Consider the following 25,873-nt stretch of genomic DNA (forward strand, 5'->3'; position numbering starts at 1 on the left):
AATGAAACTTTAACATTTGGAGGGAACAAACAAAATCAAACAGTCTCAGCAGTTTGTAAAATACCCGCAACATTTAATGTTTTCAACTAACTATATTTTTACTTTTCTCGTTTTTTTCCCTGTTTCTGGGTCCAGGCTGCTCCTGCAATGGATGAGGCACATAGTCTATTGACCCCCCAAGACCCAAGCAGCCACAGGAAACAAACACTGATTATTACATGGCGTTTATTTATGAAGTACTGAGGGAAAACAACAGAACAGGAGCATCAACACTTCAGCGTCAGCCGAGGCCAAAATGATAAACAGCACAAAGCTAAGCTATGATGCCCGCACTTATAACCCCATGGAGAGAAAAAAGAAGCAAAACAAAGACAGAGTCTGACCTCCTTGTCCTATCCAAAAACAGGAGAAAACGATGGGTTAAAAGTAACAACAGCTCACCCCTACCCACTCCACTTTCTCAACTATTAGAAAGAACCTCAGCTGGCAGCGTCTAGTTTACGAAAATTAAAACAGCCATTTTTAAAATCGGGCAATGGGGGAAATGGCTACAAAAAAACAACCCTGTGTTACCAGAGTCTAAGGAAATGCCACAGTCCAAGCAGCAGGTATACTCTTGCTTTGACGTCCTTCTTTGTAGTAGTGTTCATGGCCCATATTAATTATGTTGCGGGACAAGCAGACCCTTTGCTATAATGAGAGCATGAAAACAAGGTTGTAACTGAAAATCAGTCAATTTACCCGACCCAACCAACCCCTTCAAAATATGAAACTGGTGGTGTACTGGGGGGTTCCATTTCTGACTCGTCAGGCTTCAAAAACAGAAAGTTCAGATTTACTGAAGTCTTGAAGTTTTTCAATGAGAAAAAAATTCCATAAACTTTTCCAGCTCATGTGTCTTGCCTCGTGGCGCAATGGTAGCGCATCTGATTTCAGCTCAGAAGGTTGTGTGTTCAACTCATGCCAAGGTCAAAATGAGTGCCTTCAACTTCCAAGTCGAAGCTGAAGGCACTGTTCTGTTACTACACATTGTTGAGTTGACAATTGAAGAAGGTTTTTTTTGTTCAAGAACAACTTTATCTATTTCCAAAACTCCCTAAACTTTTTTTGGCTACCAACTGGACCTTGTGACAAAATTGTGTGATCTGTTTTCTCATCACATCTGGGTCAATGAATTTCTGGGGTTGTTTGTTTAGGAAACATGTTGGACAGAACTATGGAGCCAGCAGAGTGGTAAAATAAATGCTGCACATTCCTCTCCAGAGCCACCTCCTCCAACCTCCACCTTTTGCTGGGGGACACTGAGGTGTTCTCACACCAGCTGAGAGGCATAGCCTCTCCACTGGGTCCTTGGTCTCCCAGTTTGACATACCCAAAACACTTAGCTTCATGTTGACCAGTGAGGAGGTCTTGGTATCCGCTGGCTTATTTTTGGCTGGCCTTGTGGTGTCTTTTGGTAGTCCTAGTTCTGTTGACCGGTCAAATTAGTCCTTTTACAGGCCTGCATTTAACAACTTGTGTAGAGAGGAAAAGAAGGTGTGCAAGTGGGACCTTGTGGTGCAATGGAAGCGCATCTGATTCCAGCTGAGAGGGTTGCATGTTCACCTCATGTCGAGGTCACCCGAAAGCTTCCTCAGTTTCAGCATTCAAGGTGAATCTGGGGGTGCATTCCTATAAATTAATACACAGAAACTATGTCTTTCAGAAAACATGCCAAAGATTTAAAATGTATTCATGTTGGTTGAATTAATGACTGGAAATGCTAATTTTCTCTGTTCAAGAAGAAGCACTCCTTTATCTATTTCAAAGAGGTTCAAATGTCTTTTTCTTTAAATGAAAACAACCAAGAAGAATGTTTGAATATTTACATGAATAAGTTCACAATGTGTGTGTGTGTGTGTGTGTGTGTGTGTGTGTGTGTGTGTTTGGCAGGTAGCACACTAGTTATCAGGTCTGTCCAGCTGCTTCATGCTCTCTAAGCACTTTACCAGTCGACACAACACTCCCAGGAAAAATAAAAGACATCACTCACGCTCACATCCGTCTTCAGTTTTGCTGTGTACCAGAAGCATTCACGTTTCTGTCCTTTCTGCTTTTACTCTCGGTTGTAGAGGTTCGACTTTCTGTAAAAAACATCAAAGTCACTGTTAGCCAGGCTTTATTTAAAGTAGAACAGTCTGTAAAGCTGCCTCTCACCATGTAACACTGACATATACCCCCATGACCCAGACGTGTGGACGGATGGACAGACAGATGGCAAAGTTAACCATGCAAGTTTGATCAAAGCTGAGATTCAAGGATCTTCTTATAGTCTGTGACTTTTCACATTTTGAATATTGTTTCCTTAAAAATGTCATTAAAACTCATTCTTATTTCATCACTATAACATTTAAGAAAACAATCTTTTTTCCCCTGATTTACCTTCATGAGCTGCAGCACATAATTTCCTCTGGATTCAATGAAGTGGTCTGATTATTATTCTGATTTCAGTGCCTCTCCTCCCCACAGATCTGAGCCTACATACGTCAAGTCAGCGCCTTCCCTGTCTGTAGATGCTAGATGGAGGAAACCTTGAACGGAGAGCACAAAGCAAAGGGGGTACAGCCTTTCACAGGACCTGGTTATGCAACAGGTTATCCTCCCTTCATGCCTTAAATCGTAACGATTGTGCTGTGACATCCCTCATAATTACAGAAAAATTTACTGCTGCAATACAAGCATCTGAAAATGTCTAAAAAAAGGAATTCTATCTATTATTTGACCTTTTCTATCAACCTCATAAAAAACAAATGCCTGGAGCATGTGTGTTCTTGTGTATTTAGAATTTCTCAGGCTCCAGTCGTGCGATGAAGTGACGTATTATCATCCAGTGACTTATCATTTACTTTGGAGGGCAAAAGGCAGATGACAAGCCGAGTATGTGGAGACAGCGTGCTGTTAGAAAACAAAAAAAGGACAAATATTTCACTCATCAGCAACTCTCTGTTCCACGTTCAGCTGGGACTGCTCTCAGCCATCAACACATTTTTTGTGAGGACGTGCAGTGACTTCGTTCTAACCTGCAACCAAATTTAAAAGGAAAAAAACTTTGAAAGCTCGTGTTAAAGTATTTGAGTCTAAAACTCAAACTGGTGCTCACAAAGATAGAAATACTCACTGCCACACATGCTTCCATCTTTCCAGCCTGTATTAATCCTGGAAGCTTCCCCTTACCGTGACCCAGAAATTTACCGATGTACCTTATGGGAACTTAATTTTTGTCCCCCGAAGGAAGATGAGTCCCCAAGTTGGGAGTGTGGGGAAGATATTTGTCCTCCCAATATGAGTAATACAAGTACACACATGCACAGGCACACAAACTGAGTCCTGAAGGAGATTTAGCTGTGACTCCAGATGATTCAGACAGATTTAGGGAATTGGAGAAAACAGATGGTGTGTGTGTGTGTGTGTGTGTGTGTGTGTGTGTGTGTGTGTGTGTGTGTGTGTGTGTGTGACTGGTTCCAGATTGGCTAAACTGGAGGACAGGAGGAAAAAGAAAAATGTATATTTCGGAAGCTAAAGTCTGAAAAAACATTCCACTGGTTGAGTAAAACTGAAGTGGGCGGGGCCACACTCTGTGCATCTCTGCCGCCTCCTTATCACAACAGCGTTGGGACATCGACAGCACCCTCCGAAGCTGTCAGCGCAGAAGAACAAACATCTGCAGTTCTTCTGATGTCCACTTGATGTCGGTCTGCACGGACTCCAGTATCAAAGCAGAAATAAACACGTTTACAGTCAGAACTTCAGAACAACAACGTCAGCCATCCGGATACTGGTGTGAGAGGTGTACCCCGTGTTGACCATCCTAGAAGTCCAGGCTCCAGTGTTGGTAATTAGCGTGTATCTGTGTGCGAGTCTTTGAGGTTCCCACAGTCCATGATGCTAATCCAGCTTCTACACTTCTGATGTCTCACAGAGGGAAAGAAATCAGAAACATCTGAGGTGAGAACCACGGATGGTTTAAAGAAATGCATTAAGGTTGGGTCAGATAAACTTCTCCCAATATGAGAAGTCTTTCATGGCTTCAGCTAACGTCCCCCTCTGTGGTGACCAGCTGAGGTCGTCTCTGTGTTGGCCGGAAACAGGAAACACGCTGCGTCTCATGACCCTACGAGGTGTTGTCACTTCACAGCACAACATATGTGGAAGATCAGCAACCTCGGACTCAGCCAGGTGGTGAAAAGGATCTTATTACTCTGTGTTTGTGTGAGTGTTGACTTCCACGCGGAGAATCTTTCCACTTTCCAACATGCTGTACTCCCCTGCCTCGCTCTCTCCCTCCCTCTCTGCAGTCCCCCGTGTGTGTTGTTGGTGTGTTTTTGTTCCCAGAGCACATTCGCTTTCTGCATCATTCAACAGCCCTCCAACCATCTACCACACACGCACAGAGACACGGACACAAACGCCAATGCGGATGCATTTCTTTCTTTTTCATTTTAATTTCAGTTCACGCACACACAGACACGCAGTTTGAATATTTAAACCAAGAGGATCTACTCCGTCTCACTGAGTCAGTCGGATGATGTCATTTTTGTTTTGTTAGCGTAACAACCGTTTTAAATCATGCAAACTCTTGTTGCTCTGTTTTTGGTCTCCACCGACGCCTGAGGGAAATATTTCAGGGATTTTCTCCAAAAGCAGTTGCTGAAAAAGAGTCTTTGACAGTGAACCACAACCCATGGGCTGTCTCTCTGGACTCGATACATTTATTGGACTTTACTCATTAAAAAACATCTGAACCTGATTTCAATTGAAGTTAAATGAAAGTGTTGTTCTTTCTCTCACGGTGAGCCTCAGGCTTTGTCATCATTGTCAGATCTCATGCTGAGTATCAACCGTGGTTTCACATGTTTCAGTTGCATTCATTACCTGCTTTATTTTGGTATATTGTGCATTTCCTGTTCTTCTTCCTGCATCTGTACTTTATTGATTTTTGCCTCTGAGTTTCAGTGTGGTACTGTCATAGGATGCCGCTGTGTAATTTTCCACAGACAGCTATAAGTGGTATTCTTCCAAAGGGGAAGCACCGAGGAGCCACAACAGCTCACAGTCCACATAAAGGGGGTCACTGGCTCTCTGTTGGAGCTCCAGACCTCCTCCCACATTAACATAAGCTGTGTGGCAGGAGCTTCATCGTGGCTGTCCACAGCACATTCAGTAGGTGTAGCACATAGATGGTGCTTCATGGTACTTGTGTACTGTGTGCATGTGATTTTCCCTCGGCCGTCTGTCAGGCTGTTGCATGTCCTAATCTTGCTGTTTGTCTAAATTGATTTCAGTGAAAGGTGTTGCATCAGGACAGCAGTGCTGCAGGAGCACGTCACTGTTTTGTTTTCCTTCCATTCTCTGGTTCAGGCTGTGAGTGAGCTCTGCAGTGACATCCTGAGGCATCTCAGGGAGAACCACCTGAACCGTGCCGCCTTCCATCATGTTTTCATGAACATGAGACAGAATTTTTAACAGCAAAGTGATAAAAACTTACTGGGAAAGCACTGCACGTGTTGTGCTTTATGAAATAGTGATGGATTTGTGGTGTTTGTCGGGTAGGTCACAGGTAAACAACCAACTCTGCAATTCTACCAAGTCAGCTGTTTTTACACTGCTCCTGCTCCTTCTGTGGCCTTTAAGTGCTCATATCTGCTTTTCCTTATTTTCTGTCATATCTTTGCTCTTACAGCAGAGGACGCTCGTCCTAAACATTGATTGATTGATTGATTGATTGATTGATTGATTGATTGATTGATTGATTGATTGATAGAACTGAGGCCTGGGATAAGGTACAGAAGGATTATTTTGAGCAGTAAATCGTACAACTCCACTCTGTTAGAGTCTGAGGATATAAAGGAGCAGAATGGCTTCACATTTTGCTTTTGCTTTAGATTTTGACTTTGTTAACTACTAGAAGACTAGAGGAAATATTAGTTACATTAATGGAAACAAAAACACACTCCCTATATTTATTTATTTATTTTTCTTTCCTTTTTCTTTTTCCTTATGTATTTTTTATTTATTTTGTTTGTTGTTTCCTGTTTTGCTTCTTCTTCTTTCATTCTTATTGTATGGATATTTTAGTTGTTTAAATATGGAAAAAAAAAAGAAAAAAATATATGTACTGACAGATAGCTGAAGTTGATGGTATTGTATAGTGATTCTAAAATGTCAATAAAAAAAAATAAAAAAGAATGGCTTCACTTTAACACGTCTGTGGTCCTGTGGGTGTTTTAAGAGCTCTTTACAAGCTATAGTTCCCTTCATGCTCATGAAAGATGTCAACTCTTTATGTTCTATAGGTGAAAGTCCTGCACTAAACAAAAGCAGACAAACCCAGTGAGTGCATGCAGTTAGTTAAATGCATCTTTATTTATTTCATCTATCACCTAAGTTACCTGCAGTTTGCAGCTTGGCCTTCTGCAGGTTGTGGTGTTTCTGCACCGTTCACGTTATCAGGCCGAGACGTCATCTCACCTTAAGGCTCCAAAACCTGCACAGGTCCTGACGAGACAGAGGTAGCTTGGGTGCACCTGAAACTGCAAAGTGTTTACAGAGTTTTGTTTTAATTTATGCAACCAACAAAAGAGTATGACAGGACAGAAGAAGGAAGTTTAAAGGTAAGAGGAGGTAAGGAACAACAGACGAGGGAAAGCGAGAGGATATCACGGAAGAAGAAGAAGCAACAAGGGGAAAATTTGTAGAAAAAGGACAAGGAGGGTTTTGTTGGGGTTTGCATGGAGGAATTAAGCCTCAGTGCTTATGTAAGACGCCTCCACAAGACAGAAGGACTTACATAACAGGAGAGGAAACAGGAGGATCACAGTGAAACTGTCTTGTAAAGGCTAGAAAACACTGCTAACTGTCCACCTGTGGCTGAAGAGCAGCTTGTAGTCCTGACAGTTCAGGGGCTGACCTGCTGGTAAGCATCATTTAAGGGGGTCTCCTGGGAACTACTGGCCCTCCAAAACTTTATATTCTGCCTACACTCGGATATTCTGAACCAATAATTCAGACATTTTTTGTTTTACAGTTTCAGTTTTTTAAAATGAGTGAATAACTGTGAGTCATTAGAGGCGCCACAGAACCATCAGGTACTTTGCAGCATCCAACATTCTGACTTTTCTCATCAAACAACACTTCAAGTCAGTAACTTCCTGACAACCACCACAACTGGCTTCTTCACAAGGACGTTTCTGTTGATGTTTAACAGAGCGACAGGGTGCCTTAACTGACCAAGCATGCACATATTTTCTGCATTTGATTGGTTCAGAATATCCGAGTGTAGGCAGAATATAACGTTTTGGAGGGCCAGTAGTTCCCAGGAGACCTCCTTAAACGATGCTTACCAGCAGGTCAGCGTCTGAACTGTCAGGGCTACAAGCTGCTCTTCAGCCACAGGTGGACAGTTGGCAGTGTTTTGGTTTCATTCATTCATCAATTTTGAGGACAATCTCATGAGCACCCATTTTTTCACCTCCATTTGAACTGAAGCAAATATCTGTACAACAGTATTAACAGGAAGTGGAGTGGCCCCCAAAGACACAGACAAGCTCTGGCTTCTGGTCCTCTAGTTCTGACTTTGGAATAAATTCTATAAAACGTCTTCTTTCCTTCACCTGTAAAAAGGAGGAGTAAAGTACCATAAACCATCAGAATGCACATTTCTGAATTCTACACTTGCACACGAACGAGTCTTTTACAGATTAACTGAAAGACTGGTCTGAAACCAGAGCGTCAGTTCAAAGGTTGCTGCCAGGAAAATGACAAATGTGACTTTGAACCCATTAGTTTATCATTGTGTGTAAGTGGTTTAGATTCAGAGGAGTAACAGGTCTTATGAACTGTGGACAGATGGATGGATGGACACCTCACCATGACATAACCTCATCAGACCTTAGGTCAAATGAGGTAAAAAGGAAAAAACATCCATAATAAGAGGTCATTTATCTGCACTTGTGGAGCTGGATCGTTTTCACTGTATGTCTACAAAACAATCCCATCTGCGGTTGTGGTCACTGGTAGTGGCGTCTTAGATCGTAGATCTTAGTGGATGCTGGATTTTGTATTCACAAAATACTCATACAGTAACTTCTCATTGTCAGTTGTTGCCATCTTGGGTACATAGCAGAAAGAGAGAAACCACCCAAATTTCCACCAGCAGGAGTGGGACACGTTAAATAATAAATAAATACATTTTTATTTCTATAGCACCTTTCAAGACAGAATCACAAAATGCTGCACATAAGATTACAAGTCATAAAAAGATTTAAAAAGAGAAAATAAAACAGGCAAAAAATTAACCAAAAGCAGTTTTAAAAATGTGAGTTTTGAGTTGTTTTTTTAAAAACAGCTGCTGAGTCCACAGTTCTTAATGGGGAGAGAGTTCCACAGTCTCGGGGCCACAGTGGCTAAAGCTCTGTCACCCTCAGTCCTCCTCTTAGTATTTTTTATAGCAAGTAAGCCCTGATGAGATAACCTCAAAGACCTGCTGGGGACATCGGGCTGTAGCAGATCAAAGATGTAGGCTGGTGCCAGTCCGTGCACAGCTCTGTAGGTCAAGACTAGGATCTTAAAATCAACTCTAAATTTAACAGGAAGCCAGTGTAACTGAGATAACAACGGTGTCACATGTGAGTACTTGGAGGATTTCGTCAAAAGCCTAGCTGCAGCGTTTTGCACAACCTGCAGACGATCCAGAGAACCTTTGCTTAGACACATAAACAGCGAATTACAATAATCCAAGCGTGACGAAATAAATGCATGTATAGCAATCTCCAGTTCAGGGCGAGATAAAATCGGGCTTAGCTTAGCCACATTTCTTAAATGATAAAAACAAGACCGAACCAGAGATTTCACATGCCCATCCAATGTGAAACTCGAGTCAAAGGTGACACCTAAGTTACCATTATAGCTAAAGCTAACCAGCTAAGAAAATGATGTGACAAAATGGGGTTGTTAGCAATCAGCTGGTGAAGGATTGCAAACATAATTTCAGCTAAAATGCGCCCCATAAAGTTTGAAACAACGCTACCTCATCACCTGGTCGAGCTGATGACTCACACACTGAAGACTGGAGTCCTTGTTGCAGCAGCCTGGGGGTTAGTGAGCTGCAGACCATTTCCTCCGTTATTAATGAAACTGTACTAACAGGGAGATTAAAAATGAGAAAATCAAGACTTCACTTAAACCTGGATTATTTTCCTGCCTCCACACTGTTGAAACTAGCAACACACAGTATAAAAGATGGATGTAGTCACTGTGACCTTATCCATTGGTGAATGAAGCCTACTTTTCCTTTGATAAAGAGGATTATGCAGAGCCAACCTTTGTCCCTGGTTAATTCTCCTTTCAGACTTTAAGAATGACTCCAAATTTACAAAATGAACATCATCTTTTTTTTTTTAGTGGGAGTTCAAATGAGTGTCTGACTTCATAAACTAATCAGGAAGTGACGTGCGGAGGTGAGTGAAGAAGGTTGTTTCCTAATGGATGGCCATGAGTGAGACTGCAGGTTTAAAGCAATTCTTCAGAAGTTGCTTCCATCTTTTATACTGTCTGAGAGCTGAAGTGCAACAGCTTCTTTAACTGGGAGCCACAGATAAAAAAAGAATGTGTTTCTTCTTTTCTGTTTCGCCTCCAGCTCAGTTTCAGTGACGGCTGCAGTCAATGAACTAAGATTTCAGTGGAAAAACATCAGCCAACATGCCGTGACTACAGTAACTGGCAGCCCGAGGCCACTAAAGTGCAGATTTAATGAGTCGGACTGTCACAGGAAAACATTGCGTTCAGCTGTCTTTGTGCAGCTTGCAGGAATACTGTTGAGACGGACGCTCACTCCTGACCAGTGTTGGGTAAGTTACTTTAAAACAGTAACTTAGTTACATTACTAGTTACTTCTCTCAAAAGTAACTCAGTTACTTCAAGTTACTCGTTACTTTCAAAGTAACTAGTTACTAGGGAAAGTAACTTTGGTTTTACTCAGAATTCTCTTGTTAATGTGTTGCTTCCATAACTTTGCCAGTCTTCTAGCTTGCTTACTTGCCACAAGTGCACTGTGCCACCTACCAATAGAAAGGAAAAGATAAGGTGCATATTTCCACGAGAGAAATCCCACGCCTGGACCGTCATTGACTGCTGCCATGATTCTAGCCTACGTCACAGCGTCATGTGCGCCTTTTACATCCAACACAAAAACTGCAGTCGTGGTGCTTTCAATTGTACTCAGAACTCGGAAATTCTGCCTTCTGAATAGGAAGATGTAGGTAACACCAGACTGCAGATGAGCTGCATACAGGGCTGGACTGGGACAGAAAATTGTCCCGGGCATTTTGACCATTATAGGAAAAATCATAAAGCCTTTGAATGAAAATAAACGCTGTTGTGACAGTGATGTGCACTGTTCTGATGCATCAATCTATCAATCGTTTGTTGTAAGATTCAGATAATTATTTTTTAAAAGCGAGACATTTTAAATGAGAATAAGAAAGAAAAGTATTTCTTTGTGCCCCCCTCTCCCTGTTAATGCCCTACCTGCCCCCCTGGCCACACTTTGCTAGACCCGCCCCTGCACAGTTACCAGCTGTCAGCTACCTAAAAAAGGATCCTGGGGTTATTTGTCTCTCAGAAACAGTTCATAACTTCCCTTCAACTCATTCCTGTCACCTAAAAGGTAAACCTGTTTCTCCATCACCTGTTCAGCTCTGATGGTTCAGTAAGGACATCTCCTGGTTTCATCTTCATGTTTCCCTCTCACCAGATAACCAAACCAACATCATGACCAGCAGCTTTACAGCTGTGGCTCCAGCAAACATCAGCTGATACTAGAAATTAATATTAAATAAATTTTAACAGCTGATCAAGCTTAAAAGTGCTGCTGTTGTTTAGCGCGACATCCGCTGGTTTCCTCTTTCGGCGCAAAGTGAGCGATAAACAAACAAGAGAGCCGATCAGCTGATCATTGATCAGGTTCATGATTGAAGTAGAAACGGGAGAGAGAGGGGGGAGAATGAAAGAAGAAGAGGCAGCTGTGCAGCGTAAACACAGAATAACTCCAGCTTTGTGCCTTTTCCATTGTAGCTGAATTACGGGACAAACTGTTCCTTTTCACCTCAATAAGAAACGTGTAATATTTTCTCTGAATACCAGACGGGACGGTTGGCAACTCTAATAACTTATGAACAAAATAAAGTTCAACATCATTAACTTCATAGCACCACCCAGCTGTATAGAAACTCCATCATGCTAGCTAGCATGCAGTACGGAAAAAGTCAGCATAACGAAAACAAACTCCAACTAAACTTGGTTTATATCTGACCCAGAGAGACTGCAGGTCATAACTTCTTACCTGAAGTTCAGTTCACACTTGGACCGGCGGCCGCCTCGGGTCTCTTTTCCTTCTGCGTCCCTTTTCCTTCATCCACCTGCTGCCTCCACCACTTGCTAATGTTACTGAATCTTTGGAAGCTCCGCGATAGCCACCACACGAAGTAACGAGTAACGACCCTATCTAAATCCCAGTAACGACTAACGCGTTCCTGATTTTGGCATAATAACTAGTTACCGTGCTCGTTACCACAATAATAACGTAGTTACTGTAACGCGTTACTTAATAACGCGTTAGTCCCAACACTGCTCCTGACCTCCTTACAGCCTGCCTGCCACGCTGGTGATCGAGGAAATGAAGCTGTCACTGCTCTTACACTCCTTTCATGTCGGTATAGATAGCAGAAAGCCTTTTGCTCAGCGGGCCAGTGTGAGCCGGTCTCCTATGATTTAACTGCCGAGGTCGACTAAAGCCAATCTGCTATGACTGAAGTCTGCAGTGCTGCGCTGTGCTTGTGAAGTCTGGTGCTTTACTTGAATTTTTCCATTTTATGCCACAATATACAATCCACATAACACAAACAGAGACAGTCCCTGTTAATACTGTCGCCCTCATCCTTACACAACCCTCACCTCAGCATCCAGTAAATACAACATTAAACACAAGAGGACATTCAAAGTAGAGAAATTCTTTCATACTCACTATGAAAAGGGGGGGGATTCCTCTCAGCATATATCCTTAGGAAGTCCAGCCCTAACTATATGCTTTAGCAAAAAGGAAAGTTTTAAGCCTAATCTTGAAAGTAGAGATAGTGTCTGTCTCCTGAATCCAAACTGGAAGCTGGTTCCACAGAAGAGGGGCCTGAAAACTGAAGGCTCTAACCCTAACCCTTGTCTGTGATGAAGCCTTTGTTATCTAATGACAAAGTTTTGTGTGGATGATGCATCCTTTGGTATTATAGTTTAATAAAATAAAAATTAAAAAAACAAATAAATTTTTAATAAATTCAAAATAGGCCAAATGGTAGTGTGCCCGGGGCAACGTTTCGACCCCGCAGGGTCTTCTTCAGGCCAGGGCACACGCGGTACAAACAGAAAAAGTGGCTGCTGTTAATAATCTGGAGATGTTGCTCCTTTGGCTGTCAGGGCAAGAATGTGGGCGTTAAGGCGTCTGGGAAGAAGTCTCAAAATTGGATTATAGATAACAGACAGGTGGTGTCATAAGCCCCACCCTCTGTTCAAGGACAGTTGTCCACAGTGGACCTTAGATTACTGAGAACCTTCACAGACAGTGAAATGTGAAAAACTGCAGTTCCTCTTTTGGCCACTTGAGTCGGCTGCAAAACTGAGTGAGTCCACATAGAATTTCATGTTAAAACATCCAACTTTACAGCAGAAATAAACATGTTAGAGCCTGACACAGGAAAAAACACAGTCTGGATAGACGATTTCTCTTTTAAAGCTCTGCTTGTTTGTTTTGTTTTTATGAATTTCTCATTAAGTCGTCAATTTAAGAGCGTAGTCGCTTGATAGCTATTGCAGGACAGGGAGCTCAGACGAAGCGTTGCAGGAGAAGACCTTTAAAAAAAGCGTTGTGAGCATGTCAGTGCAGGCTAAAGAAACCACAGCAAAATGTGGAACAGCTGACTGCACAGAGTAAGCCTCCGTCATAACTGACAGTCCTGCCTCACTGAAACCGGGTCAGGGCTAAATGAATCCTGGATATCTGTGAACTCCAGTTTTCATCTGCTCTCGAGGTTTTGTGAAGCAGCTGTCAGGTGGATAGGTAATAAAGTGCTCGGTGTGTGTGAGTGTGTGTGTTCACAATGAGAGGTGTGAATTATTCCCGTGGATATGACCCCCATCACCAGCATGAGGGCACACAGGATGAGTGCAGTTACATGTGTGTGTGCTATACTCCAAAGTGTCACACAGACAAATCTGAGCTCCCCAAGCAGCGACACGCTCCATCCCCAGAGTGCCTCATCTGCACCGACATATGGATGTGCACACTCCTCACCTCTGCAGCTGCTCTCCCACACATTTCCCACTCGTCTTCACCGCAGCTCATGATCTGCTCAGAGACTCTGTGGGCTCACAGCAGAGCTCAGTCATAATCCAACAGGACCAAAGTGTGCTGCTCCAGCCCGTCCGCTTCTTTAAAAACCTTTATCCATGCGGGGACGGAGGCTGCCGGCTTCACTCGGCTTCACCATCACAGACTCAAGACTCGAGACTTCTCCCATCAGTGTCCGTTTTTCACCTGAACTTAGAGACCAAACCCTGAGAATTATCTCCAGATGTGAACAAACACCAACATGTGATCCCCGCATTCACCCTTTAACAAATAACAGCACATGAAGGCATCATGATGTGTTACTTTCAGATTACATGTTACCTGCTGCAAAACAGGGGCAAAGATTTTTGTCTTTCTCCATCAGGAGAACCGGGACGTGTCCTGGTGGCTGCTGTGCATCCATAATCACACATGGTTAAATAACACACAGCAAAATAAATCTCTTATCTGCTGTTTGAGAAGCAAGACTCTGATTTTGAACCTGTTTTAAAATGCTTCTGTTTTAACAATCTGTTAAAGAAATGCCTCCATGTTCAGGACACGAGGATCACTGACTCAGTGTTTTAATGGATGTCATATCCAGTGAGCCCTACAGTCAACAGATTTGGGAGTTTTTGGACCGGTTTGTTGGTCCAAAAGTCCCAGTGTGGGAATATCAGTGGGAAATTCAGTGTCCATCCTCCAGGATACTTTGAGAGTCAATGATAAGAAGCACTGAAGCTGCCCAGCACCCGGCTGAGACACTGCGTGGAGGTTTTTCTCTTTAATTTGTCACCCAGGGGTCACTCAAAATAAAAGAAAACTTTCAGCTTAAAAATGAGACTTTTGTGAGCTTTTAATCCAGTGAGGTTTCAGTGGATTTGTTCAGGATTCAGAAAAATGTGTTTTTTCTCTGTGATGTCATCACAATAGAAAAAAAAATCAATGTGGGCAGAAGAATAAAACACTGAGCACGTGCAGCAGGCCAGGAGAAAACCCAGACTCTGAATCCTCCTTAAAGTGGATCCTTACTGCTTCTCCTCACGCCAGTATATATGTGTGTGTGTGTATCCTTTCTGTTTGATGTCACACAGAGGAAGCTCCTAATATGGTTATCTCAGGCACAGAAGCCCCACCCACTGGATCTTCAAGCGTTTCTTTTCAACAGTTCATGAAAAAGAAGTTGGTTTAACGGAGAAGCTAAACCACTTACTTAACAGAGGACGAATGAAATCAAGGCCCAGACTGACAGAAAGGATTATTCTGAACTGTGAATCAAGCAAAGCTACTCTGCTGGTGCCAGAAAGGAACACAACAGCTTCTCATCAAAGCGAGATGAATGGCTGTTGAGCTGGGCTGCTCTGTGGACGTTTGGGCTACAAGATGGCGTCTCCTTTACCGAAAAATAAAAGCTGCAGACGGTTTCTGTTTGACGTGCACTCGGCTGAAATTCCAGTGAGAAAAAAAACCTCTCCAACATAATCAAAATGTAAAACTTCATTTTCTGTGCAGTTAATCTAAGTGCATCGTTTTATATCAGTTGTCCTGTTGCAAATTTATAAACCTGGCCTTTGGCTCCATCTAGTGGACACTGAACAGAAACACTGCAGCTTCATCTCCTCTCCTTTGTTTATTAAATGTCCTGAAGGCTTTCAGAGGAACTGATGAGTGACACCTGTTTAATTTGAGACCAAAAGCATAAATGGGCCATGACAGAGTGCATGATGGGAAGCCCTGAAAAAGCCTGACTAAATATGGTGTAATGATCAACTTAAAAATTAATGTACCCATCATGTGAGGATATACTAATGAAAGTTTACAAGTCAATTAGTCTCATTGGGTTATTTTTACACTTTGAATTGAATCACTTAAAATGCAAATTGACTCCATCAGTTCAAATCTGCAGGGTTGGTTATATAATCCACTGGAAGCCTGTAATTATTGTGACAGCACACTGCAAGCTGCATTAGTTTAGTTGAAGCACATTTGTGATTTATTACAAGTCCACACATGTTTGTGCAGGTTTCAACATTTTTAACAGGTGTTTTTAACACATTTACAATATTTAGTAAGGAATAAAAGATTTAACATCCTGGGCAGGAGCTGCAAGCTACAATCCTGCAGAACTTCAAGAGCACTCGATGTCCCATTAATGTGCATGTTGTGATCACTTTTATTTACCTGGGCCATGCATGTCACGTTTAATGTAAAAACTAAGTTTAAAAAAGTATCCACCAACTTTTTAATGGCTGACCAGACTAACAAACCGATATTTTGCACACAGACAATTTCAAAAGCTAGAAAACACTGAATCTTTGAATAAATTTGGTTTGCCAATAAAAGTTAGAAATGATGACTTCTGATTTTCCTTCACATATAAAATAAACAAAATATGAACTGGAACATCTGTACCCCCTGCCAAAACATCTGGTCATGACTCGAAAGCTCAAAACTCATTTTCTTTTTTTCATGTAAATCAAGAAAATGAGCGACGTGAACATTAAACCACAGCAGTGAGCGCGGCTTTATGTAAACTTTTACAATAACAGGATATTTCACCGACTTTTGATCTTTACTATTGAAATAAAGTCAAGAGACAAATAATAATGAACACTGACCAAATTTTAAGGTGGAATGTTTTCTTTCACATTTTATTAAATGACGGAGGTGACATCACGAATCAGTCAAAACAATTAAATACCAATGCCAGCCGTGACCATTCATTCTGTCCTCTTTAACTCACGTCACTGATGGTTGAATTTCGACCGGTTTACATTAACATGGATAGTCTACTTCCTCGTTTGGAGAAAAAAAAAGTGGCACCGCTTTTTTCTGTTACACTCCAGTCGTAACGCACCTAATGGTAAGCAAAAGAACTCTACAGCAAAAGAACTCTACTCTACTCTAAAGCAGCACTGAACCAGTCGAGGAGGCCCAGCAGTAACACGTCGTTCACATTTTAGAACCTTTATCGTCTAAGACTGCAAAGACCCCACATCCTGAGACACAGCTGGATCTGCTGGGCACTAACATTAAACTCTGATTTCAAGAAATCAAGTTAGAGAATCTTTATTTTTCCTGCCCCTGTAAACACCTGCAGCACATCCTAAAAATGTATTTGGCCTTCCTGACTGAATTCAAACATGATCAAGTTTCAGTTTTTTAAATGCAAGTATTTCTTCTTCAAGTTAAAAGATATTTGCTACAAGTAATCCCAAGATGTCAACAGTTAAAAAAAGAAAAATGTGATTGCGAGAGCTGTTTTTTGCCACTTTATAGACCAAAACAAAACTCGATCAAGCAGTCTCATCCTCTTTATGCCCACCAGGGTTAAGGTCAAGTTGGATTTTAGGCACATGCTGAACAGAAACAGAAAGAGGATCCCCATTTCTATATGAATGGGTAAAGGTGAATTTAACTGATTTAACCTGGTAGATATAAAGCAGTTCAGTCGCAACTCTATCCTGAAAACTGACATTTGAAATACAAACAGCAGCTAGAACTTTATTCTATCTCGACTTCCATATCAACAGGCTTCAGTTTTCGGACAAACACAAGGTCATCATTGTCATTATTAAGGTCCGGCTCGCCAAAGTCATCCTTCGGCTCCTCTTTAAAGACCACCTGGGAAGACTCAGGGAACTTGGGGGCCTCGAAAGGGAGCTCAAAAACTTTGGTCAGGTAATCCCCTTTTCTGCATTTTTTGCCAGTCATGGCTAGGACCTGTGAGGCGATGGACCAGGCGAACTCGACCTTCCGGTGGCTCTGAGAGCTCAGGTCGAAGTTGTACTCCAGAATCTCATACAGAGCAGGAACGTATCGGTTGTAATTTTGTTGCACATATTGGTGCAACTCAAACAAAACTCCTCTTGTCAGAACCTTCAAATCAAGTTTCGTTTTGGTTTCTGATTTGGAGCTGAGGTCGAGGTCCAGTCCAATCTCCTTGCAGTTCTGGTAGTCAAAGCGTTTGACAAATCCACCAAAGCCATCCAATTCCCCTTCTAGATCTGGGTCCCCATCTTCGGTTGGTGAGTGTGGAATCTCTTGCAAGTTGCCATTCAGCGGGACAATCATATTTAACCACCTGTTGATTTTCGGTGACATGTTTTGCTTTTTCATCAAGCTTTTCTGTGTTGTGTACCATCTCTGGATCTTCTGCGCGGCCTCAGTCTCACCACTTTGCAGATGAAGATCAAAATTGTGCTCAAGGATGTCATTAACAGTATTGCGGGCCTCACCACACAGCTCCTTTACAAAGCTGAAGATCTCAAGCACAGCGCCTGTTGTCAGGATGGTCAAATCAAGCTTCTGGTCTGACGGGCGTTCTACGGTTGACCAAAGATTTAGACCCAACTTTTTACAAAAAGGGTGTTCTTCTTTTTCAGCTTCTTCCCTCTTTGCTGAATCTGATGAATCTAACCCTTTCTGCCCTTGACTCTGGAGTTCCTGTTGAGTCTGAAAACTGCTGGTCACATCAACCATGTGGTATATCTCAGGGAGTTTGAAAGGCTTGCAGAGAAAATCCATATTCTGACTCTTTGGGTGGTTCACAAGATTTTTATGTTTTGCCATCATGTAAACTAAGAAATTGCGCTCATGTTGCTCATCTTGGAGCGTAAGAGTAAAGTTGTTTAAGAGAATTTCAAATAAAAAACTGCGTACACTCCTCGACAAAGCAGTTCCTAACTTGAAAACCTCCCACATTACCCAGTTGGTCAACAGTTGTAGATCTAAGCTCCGTTTTGGTGAGCAAAAGTTGAAGTCTAATCCGATCTCTCTGCAGTGGGCGAACATATCATTGACTCGGCTTGACATCAGGATCTGTTGTGTGCGAGCGGCGCGCCTCAGCCACAGCCTCTGCTTTGGGGTTTCTGCACATCTTCCCTCAGAGAACAGACACCAGTACGATTCTTGACTTGCATCCTTTGTCTGTGTGGGTGACAAAGAAGATTTGTGGCCATAACTCAGAGGCTGCATCGGTGAGATGAAGACTTCTTCCTCTTCTGGCTTTACATCCTGCAGCACATTCATTTCTACCTCTTTTCCTGACAAACAACTTTCAGGTTCCACATTTTCTGGCTCAGCTTCTGTTTCTGACTGCAATTCAGTCTCAAACTCAACAGGACACATGTATGACAAATCATCCTCCCTCATCTCCTCCATTTTGCTAGCCTGCTGCTTCCGTGTTTGTCTTTTATTGGTGGCCAGCATTTGTGCTTCCAGTTCTTGGTTATCTGCATCAGGTGTTTTTCGTTTTTTACCTTTATATTCCAATTTATTCTTCTCAGCCGGGATCTTAAAAAGTTCCTTTCTGAAAGTGTCTTTGTCCTCAGCTGTCAGACAGGTGTATTTTCTCTCTATCACCCTGTTTAGACACATTCGGAACTGAGGTTTATCAAAAGCATAACCAAAGTTGTGCTTGACCAGTTCATAAACTAGGTAAGTGTGTTTTCCACACAGCACTCGGGAAAAATCAAGCATCTCTATCATCACACCGTTGGTGAGCAGACTTGGGTCCAGTTTCTGTTTGGGGGCGTGACTTGGTCGAATAGCTAGGGTCACACCAAGTTGTGCACAGAAAGGGTTAGCGCCCAGTGTTTTTCTTAAACGGATTCCTCCTTGTTTTTTTACAGTGTATTTATTGCTAGCATCTCTGGTAGTTTCAGCTTCGTGGTTGTCTGAAGACTGACAGTTCTTGCTGGAGACAGTGAGCACTGAACTATCAGCAATTTTGTTCCATTTAGGACAGTATCGTCCTGACACGTCTTCTTTGGACCCGGCTAAAACACTTGGATTTGGCAACTGAAATGTTTCTTTCCATCTATTTGGCTTCATCTTTATTTGCTCCTTCAGGTGTTTAATTTTGTTGTGGACACGAACTGCATAGATGTAGCACAGACTGTCATTGTTTATGTCAAAGCCAAGGTCGAAGTTGAACTCCAGCATTTCGAACAGGAAATACTTCTCAGACCTGTTCACTGTTTTGGCAAACTGACAAATTTCCAGCATAACACTATTCGTCAGCAGGCTCTGATCCAACTTCTCCTTCCTTTCAAGTGCCGCATTGAACTCCAGACCAATATCAACCAATTCTGGGAAGGGGACTGCTCCTTTTTGATACCTAATGCCATGGGCAATGCGGCGCTCCCAGATGTAGCTCTCCTCAATGCCATCCATATTGACATTTAAAGCCCAAAGTCATTAGAAACTGCTAGATTATGTCAAAAATCCTGGTCCTTGCTCAGGCACCTGGCTAGATTCCTAGACAGCTTTCTTGTAGAGAAAACAAGATATTATCTGAAGGCATCATCTTCCCTGCCACATCTTCTCAGTCTGTAAGTAAAGACAAAACAGTTTCAATTATTTAGGCTTAGAAAAATCTTAAAGCAACAGGATCTGATTTCATCAAAATCCATGTGATGTATGCATTAAAAAATATTGAGCACTTGTAAAACAGAGTTAAACCGTGCTTAATAAAAACAGAGTAACACAGACTTAAAATCTAAAAATACGTTTTTGGAGCTTCATTTAGCTGCTTCCGGCGCCCCCGTGTGTGGCAGCCTGCTACAGCAGCTCTGCTCATTCTGAGTTTCTTTCTTTCTCATCTTTTTTTTCTCGTAATTTTTATAACTAACATATTAGCAATTAGACTCTGCAATCATGTTCTACCATTTAGACTTCCGCAGGCACAAACATCCTCCACTGCAACCACTGAACATCCAAGGTATGGACATTGAGGCTGTGGACAGCTACAGGTACCTTGGTGTTCATCTGAACAATAAACTGGACTGGACTCATAATTCAGACGCCCTCTACAGGAAAGGGCAGAGCGGGCTGTACCTGCTGTGGAGACTCTGGTCTTTTGGAGTGAAGGTCCCACTCCTGAAGACCTTCTATGACTCTGTGGTGGCCTCAGCTATTTTTTATGGTGTGGTCTGCTGGGGATAGGAAGAGACTGAACAGGCTGATCAGAAGGGCCAGCTCTGTTCTAGGATGCCCTCTGGACCCAGTGGAGGTGGTGAGTGACAGGAGAACGGTGGCTAAGCTGTCATCCCTGATGGACAACATCTCCCACCCCATGCAGCAGACTGTGACAGCACTGAGCAGCTCCTTCGGTGGCTGCGGCACCCACGGTGTCCCCACTGCTGTCAGACTCCACAACAAAGACTTTTACAGCTGATCAAACACACAAACCCACACACGTGCAATAACACTAAGTGCAATACTCTTTTTCTAAAAACTTGTATGTTTACTCAGTTGTATATATCATTTGTATTCTATTTTTATCCTATTGTTAGGATTGAAACGAATCTTATTGGATTATTTTATTCTATTGTATTCTACTGTATAGTATATATAGTATAAAAAAGACATAAGAAAAGCTATACTTTTATCTATTCTCTATTCTTTTATCACTCTTATGTTCAGATATCCCATATGTGCATAACCTTCACTGCTGATAAGGAGTATTTTTTATATTTTCATATTACTATGTTTTATGTATTACGTGTATTTGTTTTATATCAGTTGAGACTTTGTGTGCATTGTCTATTATACAGGCAATGTGTGGACTGTACATTGAGCTAATTGTACTGTGCACACACTGTTTAAGGCCTGCGTAGCACAGATTGCCGCACTCTTTTCTTCCCGCTTTTGAAAGTGGAAAATATTCATTTTGTACACATCAGCACAAATCAGTAAAAAGAAAGACTGTCTGACAACGCAAGTCAATAGATTTAAGGTCATGAGGATTTTACATATTGACAGAGAGCACTGCAGTATCAGCAGATACCAGACACCAAAATACTGTGTGAATGTGTCACTAATGCAGCTTCAAGAAAAAGGTTGTGCGAGATAATGCACAGTGCAGAAATGATTAAAGCTCAACCTGCAATAACATTTTACTTCAGCTGGTGAATATTTTACTGTAAGTAAAAATATTACTTTAGCTTACTGTTTTGTATTTTAAAGTATTTTAATGGAAAAAAAGAATCGATGTAAAAGATGTGTTCAGGAACTCAGTTTTATCTTTTAAACAGTAAAACACACATGAGTTGTGTTCACTTCAAATCCACAGTACACTGAGAAACTAATTTATTTTAAACTAGTGGCATGCAGTACTGCAAGATTTGGTAATGAGCCGATAGCAAGAAACTACAGGGTCAGTATCAATTATACTAATACTTGTTTTAATAATTAAGGGTGATTCATCATCAAATTGCCAGATCTGAATAAATTTTCATGACCATTAAGTGTTTTTGGGGGATTTTTCCTTTGGATTATGAATTAGTTAAAACCCAGGACATAAATTATAAAATGTTTAAGTCTGCAGCACATCTACTTTCACAGGTAACACAAAAGGGTAATTATATTCAATCAAACCTGAGCCATATTATATTTGGTGAATTTTCATTTGCACTAAATGTTTTTCTTCAGTGCTTCAGTTAGATGACTGCTCTGTGCTGCAGCGGTACTTAAACAGACAGTCAGGTTGCCTCTTTGATGAAACCGCAGAAACTAAAGTATCAGTCGCATTAGGCTCATATCGATCAATATCAATACAATGATAGGTTTCAATATCATCGATATTTGGATCGATCCGCCCACTAATATTTTAAGCGTTCAAAGTCCAGCACATGGACTCATGGCTCATCTTTCTTAGCTTCTCCTATTTATTCTCTGAAGTAGTTATCATTACTATGGGTGTAACATAATTGTGGCCATAAGCGTGCTGTGAAGGTGCTGTTTGCACATTTAAGAAAATGTGCAAATAAGACAAGTTTGTTATCCTTTTGTTGTTCTGTCACGACTGTGAGTGTGGCTCATATTTTTAAGAAGCAAATAAAGATTTCATACAAGCAAAACCCCTCAGTTTTTATTGACATCTAATAACAACAGTAACATGCATTAACAGTAGTCTTAAGTATACTTACTTTTACCTCTTAAAAAAACATTGAAATGATTGTTACAATGGCATTAATGCTCATTAAGAAAAAAGGGTCAAAGTGCATCATGGTTCAATTGTTTGCAGATTTTCTTGCATATGCATCATTTTAAGAAATTGCTAAAATATGACAATTTTCGTATGAATATGGGATTTTCCTAGTCTAATTTTTTAAATGAACGAACAGATTTAATCTTGAATTCTTCATTGAATTGTTTTCTCCAATATTTATCCTCCCTGGCGTCAAATTAAACTTTTACTCCGCCTGGAATGGCTGCATTACTCTTTGCAGCAATAGGCTGCAGTTCTGCACCAAACCAGCGGGTTTCAGGTATTTGAAAATCTTAGATTCTTCGCTTATTCTTGCGCATGTCGTGGGGACAGGGGTGAAAGGTTAGCTTCACAGATTTATGTTAAAAGCGAACTCCCTGAGTTTCCTGTTGAGTTTATGGAGCTGCAGAAACACCAACATCGGCATCCGCGCTAACGTTAGCTTAGGACTGCAAAGCTAACTGTGGGTTGTCTCGGCGGGTGGACGGAAGCTCCGAGGGCAGAAATACAAGCACTTACCTACAGCTGAAGCAGAAAACGAACACATCGGTGGTTGGTGGGAGTTAGAAAGTCTGTGGCTGCATAGTTTTTTTTAAAGCACGTACTGCAACACGGCGCTAAACAACAGCTGCAGCGACACATGCGTGCTTCCTGAGTACGGGTCGCGTTCAGGGACACATGTCGGACAATTCAGTTTTCACACAGTCAGTTTATATTTGTTTCACTTGTTACCCACAACTAGGGTTGCCAACTCCCTGAAAAATAAATAAGGGACACCTCGTGGCCAGGGCCGGGCGACCCAGTTGTCTTCACCCTTCCCAGTGTGGTGAATTTTGTAGCTCTTTTTTTGTGTGTGAAATTATTTTTTAACCATTTGACTTGAATTTGATTTAAGCAGATGCATATTCTTTGTGATATGAACACATGGGAAACAAATGATCATTTAGCCATTTATTTTTAGCTCAAAATGACAACATTAACACAGTAAAACAGGTCTCTTTCTTAAACAGAAGCCTGTCATGCTTAACTTTTGAGAATATAAGTAAATCTTTCTTTAAAAGAACTCTGTCCTGCTTAACTTAAAATAATAGAAAACAATAGAAAGAAAAACATTCTTGTAACAGTGCACATTTAGTGCATTTAGTACAATTGGCTTCAGCTGAGGTATTATTTCAGCTTTTCTAATGCTAATCAGCTGCTCCTGTTTGTAAACCCGCTTGTTCCCATGATTACGCATCATAACTCATCATCATTATTCATCTATGTATTACTTTTATGTATTAGTGATCTATTTGTTGTAATCATCTATCCTTGCAGTTGTTTATTACACAAAATAAATTATATTATCACACTTCTGGCCACATAGCGCTGATATTCACCGCACATGCCCATATTAACCTTAACCAGAGGGTTTAAACAACAAACCAGTGTTTACATACCATATCTGCTTCTGCCGTGGCCTGGTGGACAAGAAATTGGTTAAGGGTTCCCCGAGCTTTCACGCCCCTCATGTTCTTCTTGTGCCACCACTAGAAGCATGCCTATGGAAAAAGTGCGCCGGCACACAGTGCAGTGCGCTTTAAAGGTGTTATCGTGCACTTTCCCAGCCAGGTGTTTTCCTTTTCCCATTCCTCCCTGTACTTTTGCAGCCTTTTTTCCTTTTCTTTCTCTGAGGGGAACAAACATTGCTGCTCTAACGCTGGGCTCACACTGTGCGATTTTTGAGACGATTTTTGAGTCGTGCGACCGATTTGGTGATCGGACCGATTTTGGCCTTCATCGTGCGTCGTGTATACGTGGGGTAACGAGAAGCGATTAACACCTCACGACCAGCTCCCGATCATCAATCGCTCGTGAGGGTGTCACCACAGGCGCTCACACTGCTCATGCGCAAACACGTAAACATCGGTGAAAAAGACGGCGCAGCACGGCTGTGCAGCGTGTGATCTGGACACAAGCGATGGAGGCACAACTTGTAGAACTTTGGAAAGCTCATCCGAGCCTTTTCGATGTGGCATCACAAAATTATCACGACCACAACAACCGTGAAAATAGTTGGATTTACACTGCTGCTCAATCACAGCTGCCTGATCATGTTTTTCATTAGCAATTTAGCAAAGTTGATGGTGGTGGTGTGTCTGTGTGAGTGAAAGACAGAGAGCGAGCGACAGATTTTCTGTTATAACCTTCATGTTATGGAGGCACAGTGTGAGCACTCAGGTCGCATCAGAGCATCGGGCAGTATAGTGTGAGACTCTGCATCGTGACCTGCAAACTTCTAATCCCTGCGAGTCAATCGTGCAGTTTGAGCAAGAGCTGAATAACGTGACTGAAAAAAATCGCACAGTGTATGTCCAGCTTTAGGTGTACTGTCGTCCGAGACTTGCACCGCAGTGTCGGCGTTTGTTCCCCTGTTGGCCATGCTTGTTGTTGTGGTCATCTGTTGTCTTCCGGTATTTTCTCCGCAAGCGACCTTTCCTCGACCAATGAGATGAGCGGTAATCTGAATTGTCATACTCGAATTGTCATAAGTGTGCTGTCAGCTCATTGGTCACAAAGCAGGAGAGGGGCTGGGAATTATGTTTTCAAACAAAGCGTTAATTCCATTAACATTTATAGACTACTTTTGATTCTCACTGTATTACGGGACAAAGTGCGTCCCTTATTAGCTCAATACGGGACGTGTACTTTTGTTTCTAAATACGGGACGATTCCGTTTTTTAAGGGACGGTTGGCAACCCTACCCACAACGCACCAAGACCACACGACTGCATGGCATATGGTTTGGTTACTTAAAGAAGACAAATTCATGAAAAAATAAAGTGAAATAAGATAAATAAATAATGTTTCCGCCCGGTTTCGAACCGGGGACCTTTCGCGTGTTAGGCGAACGTGATAACCACTACACTACGGAAACCGTGTGGCGGCTAAAGACACCTGAGCATAGTTTTTAAAAGCTTGTATGCGGTCTACCGGTTGCACGAGTGTTTACTTGTCATCTGCAGCCCCCAACCTTTTTTGCGGCATGGACCGGTTTAACCCTCTGATGCATAGTGGTCACTGGAGTGGACAGCTACTAAAACGTACATATCTCTTTAATGCATTGGTTTCTATGGTGGAACTGCATATTAGCCTCTAGAGTGCTCTCTGCTGCCATGCTCCATTGAGGTCAATTCAGTGTTCAGTTAGTGCAACTGCAAGTAAATTTCCTCTGAATCAAAGATGGCAGACAAACTGTCACCCCTGCCGACCACTGCTGGCATATCCTGTCAATCCTTCTATGCTAAAAGAGCCCAACAGGTAAAAAAAATATGATGATATGCAGTAACATCTAGGGAAGGATATTATCTGTTTGGAATAAGAAATTGTTATGTCTAATATGTAGAAAACTACGATTAACCATGTGTCCACTGTAGTGGACATCATGCATTACCCACTATATTTTTTTAACATAAGTCATAAATTGT

At 41.8% G+C, this 25,873-nt stretch overlaps 1 protein-coding gene across 2 annotated transcripts in view; it reads right to left on the bottom strand.

The window, feature by feature from the left end:
* Positions 1–16,033: 16,033 nt before the first annotated feature.
* LOC309715203 (uncharacterized protein) overlaps positions 16,034–25,873 on the bottom strand; it is a 56,008-nt gene continuing 46,168 nt past the window's right edge. Inside the window, exons 1-2 of one of the 2 annotated variants that reach the window (XM_082548113.1) lie at positions 22,926–23,132; positions 16,034–19,744 (exon numbers count right to left, since the gene is read on the bottom strand). In XM_082548113.1, coding sequence (XP_082404239.1) covers positions 16,916–19,588 — 2,673 coding nt within the window. In that variant the 5' untranslated portion in view covers positions 19,589–19,744; positions 22,926–23,132 and the 3' untranslated portion in view covers positions 16,034–16,915. Of the gene's footprint in view, positions 19,745–22,925; positions 23,133–25,873 lie in introns of those variants that run through there. The other variant, XM_082548114.1, reaches the window with a different exon arrangement.

This window comes from Aulonocara stuartgranti (genome assembly GCF_965226115.1).
Source record: "Aulonocara stuartgranti genome assembly, chromosome: 10".
Classification (NCBI taxonomy): Eukaryota; Metazoa; Chordata; class Actinopteri; order Cichliformes; family Cichlidae; genus Aulonocara; species Aulonocara stuartgranti.